This window comes from Monocercomonoides exilis (genome assembly GCF_001643675.1).
Source record: "Monocercomonoides exilis strain PA203 chromosome Unknown scaffold5-2102611, whole genome shotgun sequence".
NCBI lineage: Eukaryota > Preaxostyla > Oxymonadida > Polymastigidae > Monocercomonoides > Monocercomonoides exilis.
Window position 1 is genome coordinate 397681 of NW_027150550.1, and position 18352 is coordinate 416032.

At 39.0% G+C, this 18352-nt stretch overlaps 5 protein-coding genes across 5 annotated transcripts; all 5 read left to right on the top strand.

Annotated features, from left to right (window-relative positions):
• Nucleotides 1-321: 321 nt before the first annotated feature.
• Nucleotides 322-648, top strand: MONOS_6389 (uncharacterized protein; the record flags this gene model as incomplete). The annotated part of the gene is made up of 1 exon (XM_067876618.1): nt 322-648. One exon carries the CDS (start codon nt 322-324, stop codon nt 646-648), a length of 327 nt encoding a protein of 108 aa, XP_067734153.1.
• A 577-nt stretch (nt 649-1225) lies between these two features.
• MONOS_6388 (uncharacterized protein) lies at nt 1226-1831 on the top strand (the record flags this gene model as incomplete). The annotated part of the gene is made up of 1 exon (XM_067876617.1): nt 1226-1831. The coding sequence occupies one exon, from the start codon at nt 1226-1228 to the stop codon at nt 1829-1831; it is 606 nt and encodes a 201-aa protein (XP_067734154.1).
• Nucleotides 1832-2018: 187 nt separating this feature from the next.
• MONOS_6387 (uncharacterized protein) lies at nt 2019-2471 on the top strand (the record flags this gene model as incomplete). Its single annotated transcript, XM_067876616.1, has 1 exon — nt 2019-2471. One exon carries the CDS (start codon nt 2019-2021, stop codon nt 2469-2471), a length of 453 nt encoding a protein of 150 aa, XP_067734155.1.
• Nucleotides 2472-3212: 741 nt separating this feature from the next.
• Nucleotides 3213-3509, top strand: MONOS_6386 (uncharacterized protein; the record flags this gene model as incomplete). Its single annotated transcript, XM_067876615.1, has 1 exon — nt 3213-3509. The coding sequence occupies one exon, from the start codon at nt 3213-3215 to the stop codon at nt 3507-3509; it is 297 nt and encodes a 98-aa protein (XP_067734156.1).
• Nucleotides 3510-9608: 6099 nt separating this feature from the next.
• On the top strand, nt 9609-15673 carry MONOS_6385 (uncharacterized protein; the record flags this gene model as incomplete). The annotated part of the gene is made up of 2 exons (XM_067876614.1): nt 9609-9806; nt 9890-15673. The coding sequence occupies 2 exons, from the start codon at nt 9609-9611 to the stop codon at nt 15671-15673; spliced, it is 5982 nt and encodes a 1993-aa protein (XP_067734157.1).
• Between the last annotated feature and the right edge of the window lie 2679 nt (nt 15674-18352).

The window sequence follows — 18352 nt, forward strand, 5'->3', positions numbered from 1 at the left end:
CAACTGAATCCTGAGTAGAATTTTGCTGTTTCCCGTTTCCAATGGAGTGAAAGCAAATTTTTCTATGTTTGTCCTTCAAGGTATTTTATTTATTTTTATTTTGAAATTTTATTTTCAAGTCTTTTATCTTCTTCTGTTTCTGTTTCATTAAATGCTGGATTTCCATCTTCCTCTTTCCCCATTTCAGGAATTCAAACAAAGAATTCTTCATTCTCTTCTTTATTTGTTTCACTGCTGAGTGTTTCAACAACCGCACTTGGAAGAACACTCAAAAGAAGCAACAGATGAAAAGCGCTTGCTGCCTTCAAGCGGATAGTTCGTATGAAGACATACACGGGCTCAAGAATTGCTTCACCAGAGTTCAAATCAGAAGTGCTGGGGCTGACAAACAAGAAGGGAGGAAGTGGAAATAACATCAACAATAACAATAATAATAGTAATAGGAAGAAGAAGCTATTACGTGTTGTGATGGAACAAGTGCCGCTGGCTATACCAAGAGGAAGACCACCGAAGATGTGGAGGAAGAAGATGATGACGGCGATGGGGCTGAGTCAGCAGGGGAAGAAGAGCGAAGGAGGAGTAAGTGCAAATGTGACTGCACAGAATGCGAGGCGTTTGAAGTCAACTGTTGTAACATTGGAGAGTTAGAGGAAGCTTGGAAACAAAGAGAAAGTGAAAGAAGAGGAGAAAAAAAGGAGAAAGGAGAAAGGAAAAAGATAAGAAAAGAATTATTTCTGTGTTTAAAGAGCTTTTATCAGATGAATTGGAGTTTTGCAGGCAAAAAGGTGAAAAGCGGAGAGGATAAGCGAGCGTGAAAGGGAAAGGAAAAGCGAAAGGAAAAGCATTCAGATCAAAGACAAGTCCGACGTTGAATTTATATGATGTGCTGAGTGAGCTGCTTTCGAGAGAGCTGGAGCTGCTACGTGTGGCAGATGGCTGCATCACATTTAACTCTTCTGAGTCTGACACGAGTGGGACAAGTGGAAGAAGTGAATGAAACACCGATAAAAATGAATATGACGAGGAAGTGGATGATGATGAGGAGGAGGAGGAGAAAGAAGAGAATGATAAGGATAAAGAAGAGGGGAAAGAAGAAGATTTGAAGTTATACAGGATTCTCAGTGCAAAAATATCTTTGACAAGCATACAAGCCAACCGCTAGATACAGAAAAAGTACAGATCTGTTTTTGAATATGACACAACAGTCACATTCAACTCTGCAAAAATGAGAGAAAACAGCTCAGTCGAAACAACATTCAAAGCAGCTGAGATGAAAGAGAGACAGAAGAAGGAGGCAGTCACGATGCTGAAGGAGAACACACTGAAACTGACACATGGAAGGATCATTCCGACAATCAAGCCAGCTGACCTTCTGCTACCGACTAATCTTGTTCAGGAAGAGGAAAGAAGGGAAAAGACACCAAAAAGAAAGATGTGGCCGAGAGGGAAATGGAAGAATGTGTATTATTTGAAGCGGAATGAAGAGAGGAGAGAGAGAATGAACGGAGCAGGTGCAGCAGACTCAGAAGAAGCAGAAGAAGATAGCGAGAATGACGATAGCGATGATAGTTACGTTAGCGATGATGAAGATTATTTCGATATATCACGATCTGCTGACGCATTAAATGCCAATAAAGCAGACAAGGCAGCGGAAAGAAAAGAAGACTCATACACACTCCATGCCTTGCGCTTCACTCCAAAGCAGCGAAAGACGCTTTCATCTGAATCCAAAAAGAGAAATCAGAAGAAGTCGCATGTCACTTTCTCACACACCTCAACCATCTCCAGCGGAGAGCTCAGTCCAACCCATCTGCCTCTGTCCCTCCTTTAGCCAAGCCCGCAAAGGAAAATGGAGAGAAAGAAGAAGGTGAGAATGCAATTGGCTCAGAAGGCAGCAGAGAAGCCCGGCAGAACCCGCACAGAAGTCACAGCAATTACAGTTTGTTGGCTGTTTCTGTGTCACGAAGGCATCTTGTCCTGTCTGCCATCAGAGCAGCACTAAACAGATCAACGCAGACATGCCTCAGAACAGCTGCGGCGAACGTGTTTGCGAAGGCTTCTTCATGAGAGAGTTTGTCAAGCCAGACAGACATGCCAATGCAAATGGAGAAGATGGAGGAGGAGGAGGAGTGGATGACTATGGAAATCCTTCTGTGTTTGGGAGAAAATACAGACAGAAGACAGGGCTGGAGACGCTGTTTGTGCGGTCGATGCAGCAGATAGGGCAGAAAGAAGGCACTTCTTTGCTTCACTCTCTCGGAAAGGAGCTATTCCATCTTTTCAACCAGCTTTGGCCACCTCAGCTTCCAAAGCAAACAACCATTCCTTCTTCGCATGCCGGGACAACAGGGGGAATATTGGCAAATGATGCGAACTCGTTTCTGAGCCTGTTGCGTGGAACGAGGCTGTTCAGCTTGGGAGGAGAAGATACCGTGAGTGATATGCAACTGGTGGAGAACATGAGAAAGTAGATGAGTTTGTGGAGAGGAGAAGGAAGGGCACTGTGGAAGGAAGGGACGCTGCAAATGGCACGGCGGAGTTGTTTTGCGAAGAGAGGTGAATCTACAGCAACGAGTTTGAAGTGCATAAAAAGATCAATAGAGATAATGGTAATGGCATCTCTTCAGATTCAATTGACAATGAAACATTTGCAGTCAACACGATTATTTGCAGACCCGCTTCTGTTTGCTTCGTCTGTCTTTATCAAAGACAAGTAAATATTACCGTCTGCCTCAGAAAATATAATTTTAGTTCCTCCTCAATGAACGGCATATGTCCCATCCATCGGAGAAACTCAGCTCGAACTGACAAATCCATCTTTTCAGGTTGTTCCGCTGCGCACTGAACATCCACAGAAAGGAAAGAAGCATTCGATTCTGTCTTCTCTAAAGTTTTCATGAGTGCTTCTTGTCAATGCGTGCCCTCTCATGCTTTCTTATCCTCTAACTTCAATTATCCGTACTCTGCCTTCTAAGCTGCTTTCAGCATCTTTCACTTCATCTTCAGTATTCTACATCCCTTCTCTATTCATATTTTTATGTCGCTTCTTTTTCAATTTCTCAGTCCATATTATCCTTCAGCACAACACCTGCCATCATCTCAATTTCCACGCAGCCACTCACCCTTTTGCCGCGTAGTCCAATCGCCTACTGCTTCGTCTGCCGGTATCACTAACTGCACTCACAGTTGTTATCACCGTTGCTCACAGCCTGATGGTGAAGAAGGTCCTGTTCCACTTAATATCAGCCATATTCGAGACACACCATGACCAGAAACCTTCTTCTTCTCCTTCGATGTTCATTTCTGCCTCTCTCATTCAGCGGTTGAAGGCTGTTGGTGCTTCATTCACACAACAAGCCACACCTTCCGCTTTTGCTTCCGTTCAGCAAACATCTGAACATCAGTCGACTTCATTGGTATCGAAGGTTGCAACAAACGCACAGGATATGAATGGATCTTCAAACGCTGCTACTGTGGGAGCTAATACAACTTCTGTTGGTAGTGAGTGAATGCGTAAGGAACAGCAAGTGGAAGAAGAGGAGAACTTTCCTATCAGATAAAGATAGGCTAATTCTCAGTTATTCTTCCACATCAGCTGATGACAAGCATCACCTCCTCTCAGTCACTTTTCTCTTCTCTTTCGCAATCTCCTTCTCCTTCTCCCTCTTCTCCTTCATTCACATAAAAAAATTCTCCATCCTCAGTTTCCCTCCCTTTTCCTTCGACTCATTCTCTTTCACTTCAGCGTTATCAACGAACATCTCCTTCTCTTTCTTTTCTCCCAGCCATCTGGAACAATTCTTGAGAATTCGACGATGCGAAGTCAACTTTCTCGAATTCTTTCTCATTTGTTAAAGGATGCTCTTTCATCTTCACCTGCAACTATCCTCCTTGTTCTGCTTTTGTCACAGCTACAATCTAATTCATAATCTTCTTCTTCTTCCTTCTTCTTCTTCTTCTTCTTCTTCTTCTTCTTCTTCTTCCTTTTTCTCTTCCACTACTACCACTTCTTCTTTTTCTTCTTCTTCCGATCGTATTTCTTCATTTTTGCATCTTCATAAGTGATAATAACCGAAATAAAAAAGAATGGAATTTATGATGAAAAGAAACGGGTTGAAGATGAGAAGATGATTGTTTTGTGAACGAAGAGAATGAAGATAAAAAGAAAGATAAATTTATTAAAGACTGAATATTACGAATGGAAATCGGATTAAAATAATTGAAGAGATTAAAAAAGAAAAAAGTATAATATGGAAGAGGAGAGAAGTTGGAAGAGAAGACTTCAACGAGAAGAAAAAGAACGCTAAAACGGAGAAATAATCAATTGTTATTTATCTGAATCATTCCGTCTGCTGCTTCTTTTTCATAGGTGTCTTAAAGCACAGCAACAAACTTCAGGGAAGGGATTTAAAAGGTGATGCTTCGAAGAGCTTATCCGTGGTTGGGAAGCTACTTGGAAGTGCCAGGGAGTGCGCAGTGGACGGGCTGATCTGTTGCAGGTGAACAAGCAGCGGTCGACATGCACACAGTTGTTCGCCTCTGAGCTGGTCGAAAAAAATGGTGGTGAAGAAAGAGTTCATCATGCTGAAGAAGCTTATTGACTTTTTTAAAACAAAAAGATGAAAATGACACGCTGAATCATTCAGTTGCCACATTCGTGGTCATGAGATGATCGAGGGAGCAGCTGGAACCATCGTCGAACAGGAGCACATGCGAGGCTGCACTTAGGGTGAAGAGGTTGGCGTGGCATAGAAAGAGAGAGGAAGCAGGAAGATGAAAAACAGGGCAGGTGAGGTGGAGGGAATGGACAGATATGTTGGAAAGGCGAAGGTTGCCTTGGCAAGAACAAATGAGAGGAAAGCTGAGGTCGATATGATGTTCGGGGAAGAATAAGAGGGAGGAGGACACAGCAAGCGATCAGTCGAGGAGGTCGAAGACTTAGGTGCAGGCGAATATAAAAGAGGAATGGAAGGAGAAGTGGTGGCTGGAGTACATGCAGGTATTGAAAAAAACGACAACAACAACGAGAAAATGGTTGTGATGCGAACATGAACAAGACTTAACGAGACAGATACGATTCGGATGAAGGAAAGGCAACCCTGGTGGAAGATGTGGAGATAGGCTATGGAGAGGAAGGCACAGGGCGCAAGCAAGGAGCAGCGCTGGAGGGCAGAGGAGCAAGTGTCCTGGATAACGAATATATGGAAAGCGCGGTAGAAGGTGATGAAGAGGAGGAAGAAGATATCCACATCGAGGTCAAGGCCGGACTATGAGGAGTCGGAGCTACAGATGGAGGTGTTTGTAGCAAGAGAAGGATAGGTGAAGTCGAGAAAAAAGAGGGACTCATTGTTTTGGGCATGAATGCTGGAACAACGAAGAAAGATATCCATGTTCACTAAACAGTTCAAACAATAGCCTTCAAAATAGCGCCAGAGACGAAACAACAGATTCACATTGCTTTGTTCAATTTTCGGGAGAATAAGAAAAAAAAATGCATTGACAGAGGTGGAACATACAATGTTACCGGTTTGATGCTCAGCTACGGAGGATAATACTCTGGCTGACTCAACATTTGCGTCAGGAGCAAGAAATACTGAAAGAGAAAGTTAAGAAGCGCTCTTCTGAAAAGTAGTGGATGCGCTTCAAGCTGGCTAACTTCTTTCTCGACTAAAAAGCAGAAGGATCTCTGTCAGGAAATTCAACTGAGTTGGCAAAGATAAAGGAAGGAGAAGAAACAGAGAAGAACAGATAACACAGAGAATGTGAGATCTTTGGAGTCGTTGAAGCAATAGAATGCGATGCCAAAAAGAAAAAGATGAAAAATGAGAATATTTGAGGAAGAGGAGGAAGAAGAAATGAGGATGGTTGAGGGGCGGAAGCGTTTTAAGAAATAAATTCTTAACTTCGCAAAATTTTTCTTTTAAAATTTTCAGTTTTGTTTTTTTTTCAAACTTTGATCAATTAATAAAAAAAGTAATTTTAAGAATTAATGTTTTTTAACAATAATTAACAACAAAGTGTTGTTTATTAGATAAATATCTAGCTTTCTATCATATTTTTGTCTCTTTGCTTTTAAAATTGTTTGTTTTCGACAAACGTTTTTGGATCTTCAACAGCAATTTTTGAATTTCTTTCCATTAACATTATAAAACTAATTTCATTCTAAAAAGTAATTAATAGTATATTGTTTTAATTGTTTTCATGTTTTCAAACATGTGAACTTTTGCGTTTTTATGTTTATAAAATTTTCGAAATATTTTGAATAGTTTTTTATTATGTTTTTTTCAAAATTTGTAATAAAAACAATTTAAATAAATTAAAAATCAACAAATTAATTATTATAATAATATATTAATGCATATTTTCGCAAAATTTTTCAGAAATATTTTCTTATTAACCAAACCCTTAATGAAAAAATATTTTGATCAACCATCGTAATTTTTTATGATATCAAAAAAAATCACCCATATGAAGCATTTTCTTCTTTGATATTATCCATGTCATCATGCAAAATTCTTCGAAAAACTCTTTTCTTCTTTGACTTCAATAGAAGATTATCTTCAACGTTTTCTGTTTCTTCTTCGGCTTCTGAACATTTCGCACTTGATCAAAAAATTATATCTTCTTCCCACTTTTCTGAGAAATCTACGTTTGTAAGCAATTTTCCGCGAAAATAATAACGATTTGAAAAAGATGACAACTGCAATGTAGAGAATTTGTGTAATTTTCAGAAACTGGTCCTGATGATTTATGCAAAACACCACTAGCATCGAAGGTATTCTTTATCACTGACGGTGCGAATGCATAGCGAAGAGCTTGAGGAAGGATGTCTGCAAAAGCCTTTCAGTTGGAAGTTGGAGTTGAAGGTTGTGAGATTTTTTTTTGATGAATTATGAACTGATTTTAGAACAGCAAACACATCTCTATCGAGAGGTTACGAAATATGTGTTGTGTGAAAAATAAATGGAATGACATCCACATTTGATTCCAAAATTTATCTCCAAATAACAGAGTTTGTACCAGAGCTGTGCAAATCCACGAATAGCAAACATCTCTCTTCCGTTTATTCCATTCTTTTCTTTCTTTCTTTTATTTCTGGAAGCAGAACACTCAAAGAGCATCGTTCGAATAGAGAAAATGTTATCCAACCGTTAGTATTGCTCCACACATCAAGCGAAGGAGATTGCAAAGGAGTCAACTATTCTGGAATATTGGAACTCGGACAAAGAACAATTGCAAGCAAAGAAAAGCCATCCGAGGCAACAGCAGCCACAAGTGTCGCGTTTCTCACTCTCAAAGGAGCAAGGCAATAGGCTGAAGGAGACTCCGAGGATGTCGCAACTTGTTTTTAGCAATTATCAGATAATCTTAATGATGTTTAATCTGCATCAAAGATCAGCTCCCTTCGGTATTTGTGCGTTGAATGCAAATCATTAAGCATTTCATTCCTAGGTTTCAACACGTCCTATCAAGATGCCGTAAGAAGTTTTGCATCCAAAATCTTTGGCTTTTGTTATTTCAATTCGAGTTGAATTTTCAAGAAGGAATAAGCAACAGATTTTGAAATTTTCTTTTTTTGGTGAAGCATCTTCAATAATATCTGATTCTTCATCTTCAATCGCATTTTCAATCTAAATAGAATCAAATAAATAGAAAATAGAAATATTTAGAAAACCAATTCTTTTGTTTTTCGTCGTCGGGTTTGTTCCACACTTTGCTTCGATTTTTATAACGTCTGAAACAATTTCGTTTTTTTCCTTGCGCAGTGATGATGTCCTTCCCACTTTAATAACATCTCTGTCATTTTGAACAGCTTTCACTACATTTTTTTTCTTTTTTTCATTTTTTCATTTTTTTCTTTTTTCTTTTTCTTTTTCTTTTTCTTTCTTTCTTTCTTTCTTTCTTTCTTTCTTTCTTTCTTTTTTTTTTTTTTGATCATTATAAAAACAAATCTATTTTTTGGGAAATAATCAAAAAAAGTCCTTTTCCAACAGTCAAGAGACATTTAAAGTTCTGAGACAGGAAGTTTTTGCTTTAATGAATTTTTGTTTATTCAATTTGTTTTTAAGCGGATTTTTCATGTTTTTTTCATACGAAAATTTCACAAATGAATTAAATTGTTATCCTGAAATCAAATTAACACATCTGTTCATCTACAGATGATAAACATAATTTAATATACGAATATTCTCTGTTTCTTATTGAAAATTATATCTATCACAAGGAAATTGAAAAAAGGTGCCAATTAAAACACCAACTAATAAATTAACCAAAAAAAATATAGAAAATTTCAGAAGTCAATGTCATGAATGCAATAAGAACAAACCCATTCTTTATTTTGTAATTTTGAAACACATATGATAATTCATTTCCAATTTAATTAACGATTATGGATGAATAATTCTTCGTTCGTTAAAAAAAAAATACAACATTATCTTTTTCATAATTTGGAAAATGTTTTTTTCTGAACGCAGTTGGGTTAAACATACGAATTAATAAACAATTAATTGAAAAGAAATGAAATTTCACAACTTAATTTCTTGATAATACATAGATATTCAAAAAATATTTTATTAATTTGTTTTATTTAGCTATTTTTATTTATTTATTTATTTAATATTTTTTATCAAATTTCAAAGAATTCAACTGATTTTGACATACAAAATGAAAAATTTTGTTATTCACAAAAAAATGTGATTAATGATACCTCAAAAACATTTAACTCTTGTTGTTATTAAATCAATAAATATTTTTGATCGAACTATAATAAATTATATGGCACACATAATTAAAAATTTTCATTCATTTATTTTTCCTCCTGCATGCTGAAGATTGTACTTATCTGCTTTTTTCATCATATATTTGGCTCGTACACAGATGAAAATGCAGAAAACATTGATACCATCGTTCAACCGATAGATGAACTAATGAAAGAACAACAATTTTCAAAACACAAATTGACGTCTTTCCTGCAGAACTTCGAAAACTTTTCTCAATCAGATTTGATGAAGAAAACACGGAACGTCAAAGATTATTGTGAAAATAAGAAATTGATAAAAGAAAAAACTTTCATTTATGGATGCTTTGAAGAAAAGAACTCATCAATAGAATTGAAAGCAATTAGCCTTTACCAGTCAAACAGAAACAGTTTATTTCTTGTTGATTCGCTCTCAAGTGCAAGAATCGAAGATTGCCAAATTTTCATTGAAAAAAGCCAAACGAAGTGGATTGTGGAGAGTTTTGGAGGAAGAACTGTTTTTTCAAATGTTTCGCTTGCTCCTGAGAAATCAAAGTCTTTTGTGCCTTGCATTCAGCATGGCAGGAGTCCAAAAAACTGTTTTGAAGGATTTTCCTCTTTGGAATTGAGCTTCTGCCATTTCTCCTCATTTTGTGTTGATGGAACCCGACCATTCGTTGGAAGCTCTGATGCACAGAGAGTGTTTGTGAGTGGATGTACATTCGAGAATGTTTCACATGCAAATGTTGAACAAAATGTTTGTCCACAAAGCTTGAAAAGAAACATCCCAGGAGGAGAATGCTTGGTGACAAACAGCCAGTTTTCTTCTGTGGACAATGCATATTATGGAAGCATATTTGAAGGACTGAAGATGCAGAGCGGAATGTTTGGGGCTTTCAACAGCTCATTTGAGAAAAGCACAAAAACAGTCATAACAACAAGATATGAGACAACAGAAGGAGACACAGAATTTATCGATTGCATTTTCAAAGATTTGTCTGGAAGCAATGGTGGTGCCATTGATCACTTTTCAAGTGGATCGGCAACAATTGCAAGATGTGATTTTATGGTATGGCTTTTATTTTAATTTGACTTTTTAATGATCTTCGATAATCATTTTCGTCTTTTATTACATTGAATTTACACTTATAGAGATGTTGGAGCTTCGTTAATGATGGAGCAATGCGGTTATGCCATGGAATTCATAATGCAACAAACTGCACATTCAATTTATGCTGGTCAAATGCACATACAGGTGGAGCAACATTTCTTTATGCTTCGTCAGGCAAATATGTTGGATTGAACTTTTCATCTTGCTTGGATTCCAAAGGAGGAAATTGCGTTCACTTCAGAAACAGTCAGTTGTCATTTTTTGATTCATGTTGTTTTGTGAACGGAACAACAACAGGAACTGTAAATGGAGGCGCTCTTCAAGAGCTTGGATCAAATCCAGCAACAATCACGAATTGCCTTTTCAAAAATAATACTGCATCCCAGGTGAATGGAGGGGGTATCACATTCAATATTTACTCTGACAACTATGTGAATGAATTCTTAATTGAATTTTGTCTTTTTGACAACAACACAGCAAAAGAAGGTCACGATTTCTATGCTTCATCCCAATATGCGAGCGTGATAAACTTCAATTGCTTTGTGGGCTGCCGTTCACTTTCATCGAATTTGACAGGTCGAAGAGTAGTGATTGAAGGAGGAACTGCGAGCGATGAATGGATTCCTTTGTTTGTTGGAAAAGTGCATGCAGACAGTGGAAATGGAACAGATGAGTGGATATGTGGCACAGCTGACAGACCTTGCAAAACATTGAACCATTCACTGTGGATGTCTGATGTGAGGAGAGAAATGCAAGAGTTTGTGCTTGGCGAAGGCGTCTATGGGGATACTGAACTGGTAGTGAATGCAATGGGGATGAAGTTTGAAGGCAGCGGTGCAAGTTCGACAAGGATGGAGCCAAGAGCGGAGGGAGGTGCTGGGATGAAGATCACAAGTGAAAAGCTGATTGTTGAAAAGATATGCCTGGTTCACAATTCTGGATTGTGGAAAGGATCGCATCTGCTCAAGATTGAAGGAAGTGCAGGAGTGGCAGAGCTTCGAGATGCAGTGTTGAGGAGTGAAAGAAATGCAGAAGGGGATGAGCAAGCAGAAGTGTTTGAGAAGAGCGTCATTGAGATTGGCGATGGAGAATTGATATGCAACAATGTTTCAATGAAATGGATGAAGAGCAAACAGGAGCTGGTGAGCATTGGTGCAGCTGGAACTGCAAGGATTGAAGTGAGCACATTTTTGGAGATTGAACGAAGCGAAGGAGATGGAAGTGTGTTTTGTGGGGTTGTGGAGGATGGAAAGGTGATGGAGCTGAGTGGTATTTCATTTGAAGGTTGCAGATGTTTGAGCGGGAGTGGTGGTGCATTGTGGTTGGAGATGAAGATGGGAAGCAGGGTGGGGATTGGGAACACGACCAGTTCTGATGAGAAGACGATGTTTGAGTCGTGCATTGCGGGAGGATCAGAAACAAGAGGGAATGGGGGAGGAGGATATGGAGGAGGAGTGTATTTATATGTCTGCGAGGGGATGAGAGACTTTGTGGTGAAAAATGTTGGATTTTCGAATTGTGAGGCAAGGGTCGGGAGGAACATGTTTGTGTTTGCGCTAAAGCTGAACGATTGCGTGACTGTGGAATCATTCGTGTTTGATGTTGGGAATTGGAGTGAAGACACAAATGGATTTGTGGGAAGTGATTGTGTGTTCACAGAAACAGATTTGTTGCGCTTTGTAATTCTGTTCAAAGGCAGAATTGTGCATGTGGCAGAAGACGGATATGATGTGATGAGATGTGGGAGCATTGAGGATCCGTGCATGAGCTTGTGGAAAGGGTTGATGCATGTTGATGATTGTGAAGAAGAGAGAATGATCGAGATTATTGAGAAGACGAAAATGGACGATACACTTGATGTGTCTGGAATAAAGATCGAGGCATATGGAGGAACAATGATTGAGGGGGATGCGAAGGCAACAATTATTGTTGAAGTGAAACAGAGGATGGACGGTGTGGGACTGGTGAACAGCAAGAATGCGGGATTTGAAGGGATCCGATTTGAAGTTGTGAAGGATGAAGAGTGCTTGAAAACAGTAATAATAGCAAACAACGAAGGAATTCTGTCACTCACAAGATGCGCATTGAGAATTGAAGAGAATGAATTCGTTGGAGAGATTGTTTTTGTCCACCTGATTAAAGGAGAGCTGAAGGGAAAGGGAATTGAGATGGAAAGTGAAAGTGCGTGCAATGGAATGTTTGTTGTTGAGAGCGGGTGCGGATGCGTTGTGGAAGAACTGAAAGTGGAAGGATGCAAAGTGAAAAGTGGGGCATTGATATGTGTGAGAGTTGGGATGGAAGCAGGGGAAAGAAAAGGGAATATTGACGATCAAGAGGCAGGGATTGGGATTGCGAACTCGAGCATTGGGTGGGTGGATGGAGAAGGGAGTGATGCGGTTGTGTTGAAGAGCGAGGGAGAGGTGAGTGTTGGGGCAGAGGTGAATGGAACGAAAGTGGAGGGGTGCAAATGTGGAAGAAGCACAAAAGGAGGAGGGATGTGTTGGCAGATGAGTGCTGGGGGCCGGCTCCGTGTGAGTGAATGCAGCGTGGTGCAGTGCGGATGCTCTGGGGTCAGTGGGAGAGGAGGAGGAGTGTATGTTGGGGCAGAGGTTGATGGGGTGTTGGACTTTGTGTTTGAGGGAGACAAGTTCGAAGGGAACACGGCATATATTGGGAGGCATATTTTTGTTGCTTGCCACAACATCTCTTCACAGATCAACGAAACACAATTTCGAATGGATTTGAGAGGCATTTCTGGGCAGGCGCACATGATATCAGGATCAGACGCAACAGATCACAGGGAAGATACAGACTTGATGCCGTTCATCACGATATATCAGTCATCGACGATCTTTGTGAGCTCTGGAGGAGCAAAAGGCGGGGAGAACAACAGACAATGTGGGAAAGAAGACAAGTGCTGTGAAACGCTGGGATATGGGCTGGCACACATTGTGCACGAGTATGGAACGCGAGTTGTGGTGGATGAAGCAAGTGAAGTGGAAACAGAGATCAAGCTGGAGAATCTCACACTGCTGGCAAAGGGAAGCAGGGCAACGGTCGGGATGGGCAGATTGGTGAGGAAAGAGAAGGGTTGTGTTGTGGAGTGCAAGGGGAATGTGAGTGTGGAGAGAATCAGCTTTGAGGTTCCAGAAGTCTTTCCAACAGAACACGAGCAGATATTTGGTGTGGAGGAGGGGACACTTTCAATGAGTGAATGTTGGGTGAAGCCAGCAGAAGGATGCAATGTGTGCAGATTGCCAATGCTGATGCATGGAGAAAGATCATCAGTCACAATAACTGGATTAATTGTTTCACAGTTTGCATGTGCTTCGCTTGTTGAATGTGTTGAGTGTGAGGTGAAGTTATCAGAAGTTGTTGTGGAGCAAGGTGAGAGCAGGAATGGGTTGATTTTCTTGAGGAATGGAGAGATGAATGCGATGAAACTTGATGTGGTGGATGTGAAAATTGAGAATGGGCCTGCTGTCAATATGTTGAGAGAGGGTGGAAATGAGAATAATGGAATGTTACCAGATGAGAAGAGGAGGAAGCAGCTGAGAGGTGATGAGAAAAGAATGGATATGATGTTATCAAAGTTCAACAACATCAGCAGAACAAGTGAAGGAGCGTGCGGAGTGGAATGTGAAGATGGAGAAGGGAAGATTGTGTTGCAAAACTGTTCGTTTGCAGAATGTGAGTCAAGAAGCACTCGGGGGATTGAAGCCTCTTTTTGCAAGTGCACGAGCTTGAGCTTGGACTCATGCATGTTTGTGGGTGCTCTTGAGGAAAATGAACAAATGAAAGAAAAAGAGGGATTTGAGAGAGAAGAAATATGCAGATGGAATGGATCTGTTGTGGATGTTGAAGAGAGCGTTGTGAGCATGAAAGATGTGTCAGTCTCAAACTCATCATTGGGTGGGCTGTCTGTGAAGGGAGGAGAGGTGAATATTGACTCAGGCCTCTTTGCATTCAATAGCTTGACAATTCGAGGCTTTCCATCAGCCAGAAGAAACATAATATGCTCTGATTCTTCTGTGTTGAATATTGTGAGTCTGAAGGGAGGAGATGGGGTGAAGGATAATTCGTCATTGTGGATTCTGAATGATGGATGCATCTTGAAGGGAATTGCAGAAGAACGAGCATCACCACTGTTTATCCCAATTCTTCGATCTGCAACATCAGAACAGAACGAAGAGCTTTTGAGCATTGTGTTCAGAGGAGCACTTCTTCTCCCGTGCAATCTTTCTTTTCGTGTGACTTCCTCCATTGGAGATGTTGAGCAGGTCGAGACTCATGAAATACCCGACTCGGGCTTTGTGAGCGAAGAGGAAGTCAATGTGGTAATTGAATCTGGAATTGTGAGAACAGCAGCTGCAAATGCAGAGGTGAGTGTGTGCATTCTGTTTGGAAATACAGAATCTCCACCTTTAACACAGTCATTCATTCTGAAGAACAAAAGTGAAGCAAAGATGAATGGAGATGAAAGAAATGTTGAAGGAAACAAAGAAGGGAAATCCTATTGGTTACTGATTGTTATAATCATGGCAATAATTCTTTTAGTTGTTCTTATTGTCGCAGTTGCCTTTATTGTCAGATGGAAAGAACAAAAACAAAGAACGAAAGAATTGGAAGTGATTGTGGAAGATACGGTGAGAAAGGATCCAAAGGCATTTGAGATGGTTACGATGGAAATGTCTCCTGAGGAGCAGTGGAGGAGAGCAGAGAGGGAGGCAGAGCAGAAAAACGAAAGAAATGTGAAGAAGAGGGTGTATGAGAAGGCAATGGTGCATTCGGAATCTGAAGAACATCTTCTGTCTGAGAGTGGTTCCACTGAATACATTCTGGGGAAAGATTCAGACAAGATCCCAGAATGGATGCTGGAGAAGGTTGAGGAAGAAGAGATAAGGAAGAGAACTCCTTCACCATCCATTTCATCCACTTCAACGACTGATTCAGATTCCACTTTTATCCGACCAGAGAGCATGTGTCCAACCACCTCGTCGATGTCGAATCTGGTAGATGCGATGGCGTGCTCATCGCCACACGAGAAGCTGATTGTGGATCTGAGGGATTCGCTGTTCATGCTGCTGCATGGGAGGAACAAGACGAAGGAGATGGCGATTGGCACTCTTCAGGAGAGAGAAGTGACAGCTGCCCAAATCCTGTTCTGGGTGGCTAATCTCGCCCTTCACTCATTTGATGAAATGGAAAATCCACTTCAATCATTGGCCAATCTGAGTCCTCACATTGTGTTGTTCTCTGAGCATATGGTGATCTGCATTGTGATGCACTCAGGTTTATTATCAGATGATGACTCAGATTCCTCATCCATCTCTTCATCAACAGTTGCGACATCTGCCAGTGATGATGATGACGATGACTCTCTGCCCTCATCGGCATTTGAGGATGAGGATAGCTTCAAAAAAGAGTGTTTGAGGTGGAAGGCACCAGAACTGCTGATCAACAAGAAGATGGGTGCAACAAAGAAGTCAGTTGCCTTTTCGATTGGGATGATGCTGTGGGAGTGCTTGACGCTGCAGATCCCGTTTGGGGAGTATCCAGCAGAGGTGGCAGGGCAGAAGATTGTGAATGGAGAAAAGCCAAAGCCAGAGGCTGTTGAAAACTCGTCTTTGAGCAACGCAGTGAGATGCACATTGTGCCAGCAGCCAAACGATCGGCCGGCACTCACTGATTTGAAGAAGGAGTTCATCCAGCACTTTCCAGAAGGAGCAATGGTAATGACCATTGCTGATGCAGTTGATTACCAGATGCCATCTGAGTGCAACTCGCAGATCCCTGATTCAAGCAGCTCGCTCATATCATTGTGAGTGTGCGAATGGCTTCAACTGCATCTTCTTCAAAAAGCACAAATGGCGTTTGCCAATGAAAGAGACTCAAACGAGGTTGCAAGATCTTTTCTAATCAGAAAACGGATCCTCTGATAACGGTAATATTTCGATGCTTGTGGAAGTCTCGGATATGCAATCCATTGCTCTTTCGGAAAGATCGAGCGGAGTTCAATCCAAACTTTGCTGAAGCTGTGTGAATGCTGTTTGAACAAAATGGGAGACATATTTTATCAGTTTGTGGCTATTCATTTCAAGCCACTTTCTGAATAACGCTTGTTCCATTTTTTTTTTTTTTTTGCCTTTGAGTTTATTGTCAGGTTTTGCTCTTGGTTGAGCATGGGTATTTGATAATGTGATTCAATTCTTTTCGTTTTCTTCATTTTTTCTTATTTATTTGTTTGTTTATTTTTGTTTTTAATGAGGATAATGAATGGTTTTCTGACCAATCAAAAACATGCTTTTGAGAAAAGTGCTTCCAAGAGTTGTTTTTGCTGTTTTGTCTTTCCTGGTTGCTTGTTTTCATGATTTTGGCTCAAAAGAAGAAACAAACAACAATCATTAAACAAGAAAGCGAATAGCAGAACTGGTAGTAGTAGTAGTAGTAGTAGTAGTAGTAGTAGTAGTAGTAGTAGTAGTAGTAGTAGTAGAGAAAGATAATTTAAAATTGTCAACTGAATTATTCTGTTAGTTAGAGTTACTTGATATATCTCAAAACAAAAAATTCCATTTCTATTTCTATTTCCTTTTCATTCTTTTCCATTCTTTACACAAAAGTCTTTTATAAATATGTGACACATAGCAAAGCAATCTCACAAGAAGATTATTCATTGCAGATCAAAAACATATTTCATCATAATGAACCAACAACTTGATCAATCTTTTTTAACCTTTTTTTTCTCTTCTTTTCTCTTCATACTCTAAAACGTTAAATTCATATTGGTAAAATAGAAGTTGAATCTCCAGAGTTCTTTCCCCTTTCCCCAGAACTCAATTTTATTCAGAAGAGAAAGCACACTTTTTAAAATGAACTTTATTCTCATCAATCATATCGTTTATTTCTTCAAATTATTTCCGAAATTAAAATTTCCATTTCAGCAACTCTTCATATTTTCCATTCGAAATTTTAACTCCTGGATTATTGATACATGTTCATGAAAGAATAATAATTGAATTCATCTTGTTGTTCCATAAAATGTGTGAATGATAAATTAATTATTTCGAAGAAAACAAATAAAGAGATAATGAGAAAGCGAAACTGAAAACTAATATTTTTTTAATATTTAAATTCATAGAGAAAATCGATGTTTTGACAAAAATAAAATAAATTTATGGGTTACTGATCAACAGACAAATCAAAATTTTCGGATCGAATGATGTTTTTGTGTGTTGTATGAAAGCCTGGTTGACGGATTGAAAAATTGATGGCTACGTCAGTCAGTGGAATATTTTCACGTCAATTTGCTCTTTCTCTCTCTCTCTCTCTTGATATTTGAGGCAATAAACACAAATTTTATTGAATAAAAATGTATGGCTATTTTTTGAAATAATTAAAAATGTATTTCTTTTTTCCATAAAAAAAAAGAAAGAAAATATTATGAACCATAATTCTAATAATACTTATTCAGAGAAATATCTTTTTGCAATTAAACGCTTGCAGTCAATGATAGCTGATTGGTTTGCATATTGTTGTATTTGCCTATTATCTGTAAATGTTCTTCTTTCATGGAATCCAGTGGAAATTTTCGAAAATAAACAAAAAGTGGAATATCTTATTAATCTGCATGAATATCAAGTTTATTCTACAAATTCATAAAGAAAGTTCACAGGATGAAGAAACTTGGAAGTGAAAACAGAGAATCAGATGATGAAACACTTGAAAATCGAAGGCATCATGAATTTCTTTATAAAGGAAAACAAGCATTGACTAGGGAATAAAAAACAGAAAATTGCTTTAAAAAATGCTTTGAAGGTTTGCTGCAGTTATTTTTTTGGAGTGATTATTATTTTTCATTCAGGATGCTGAAAGAGAGAAGGAATGGATGGCTTTGAAGAAGAACAAGATAAGCAAGAAAGGGAAAAAAAGACGGACACATGAAATGCAAGATATTTCGAAGATACACTGAATCGGGCTTTGATGAAGAATTCGTTTTTGAGGAAAGATGTTTTTTTTGTGAAAGAGGGGAAGCGAATATGGAAGAGATGAAATGAAAAAGGGATCGCTCAATCTTTCGTATTTTTTGTTGGATAGAAAGAAAGTGGATTGAGCTGAATGTTTGATGGATTTGGAGGATATTATTTGCCAGAAGAAAAAGAGACAGAAGAAAAGAATTTCAATGTATTTTTCCGTTGATGTAAATTGACTCTCATCTTCTCAATCTTCAACAAATAATCATCTCATTCAACACATTCATCATCATCATTGTCTTCTGGATCTTCTTTAAATATATCATCAACATTTCACACAACTTCTTCTTCTTCTTCTTCTTCTTTTGTTAATTTGACATGTCTGTTTTCAATTGAGTTAAGGAATTATCTCCGGAATAAATTGAACGGACCCTATCGATGGAATTTATTTTTGGTGATTTTTTTCTGAATTATTTGTAGAAGAAGAAGAAGAAGAAGGAAGAGGAGAACAAGGAAAAGAAGAAGAATATGAAG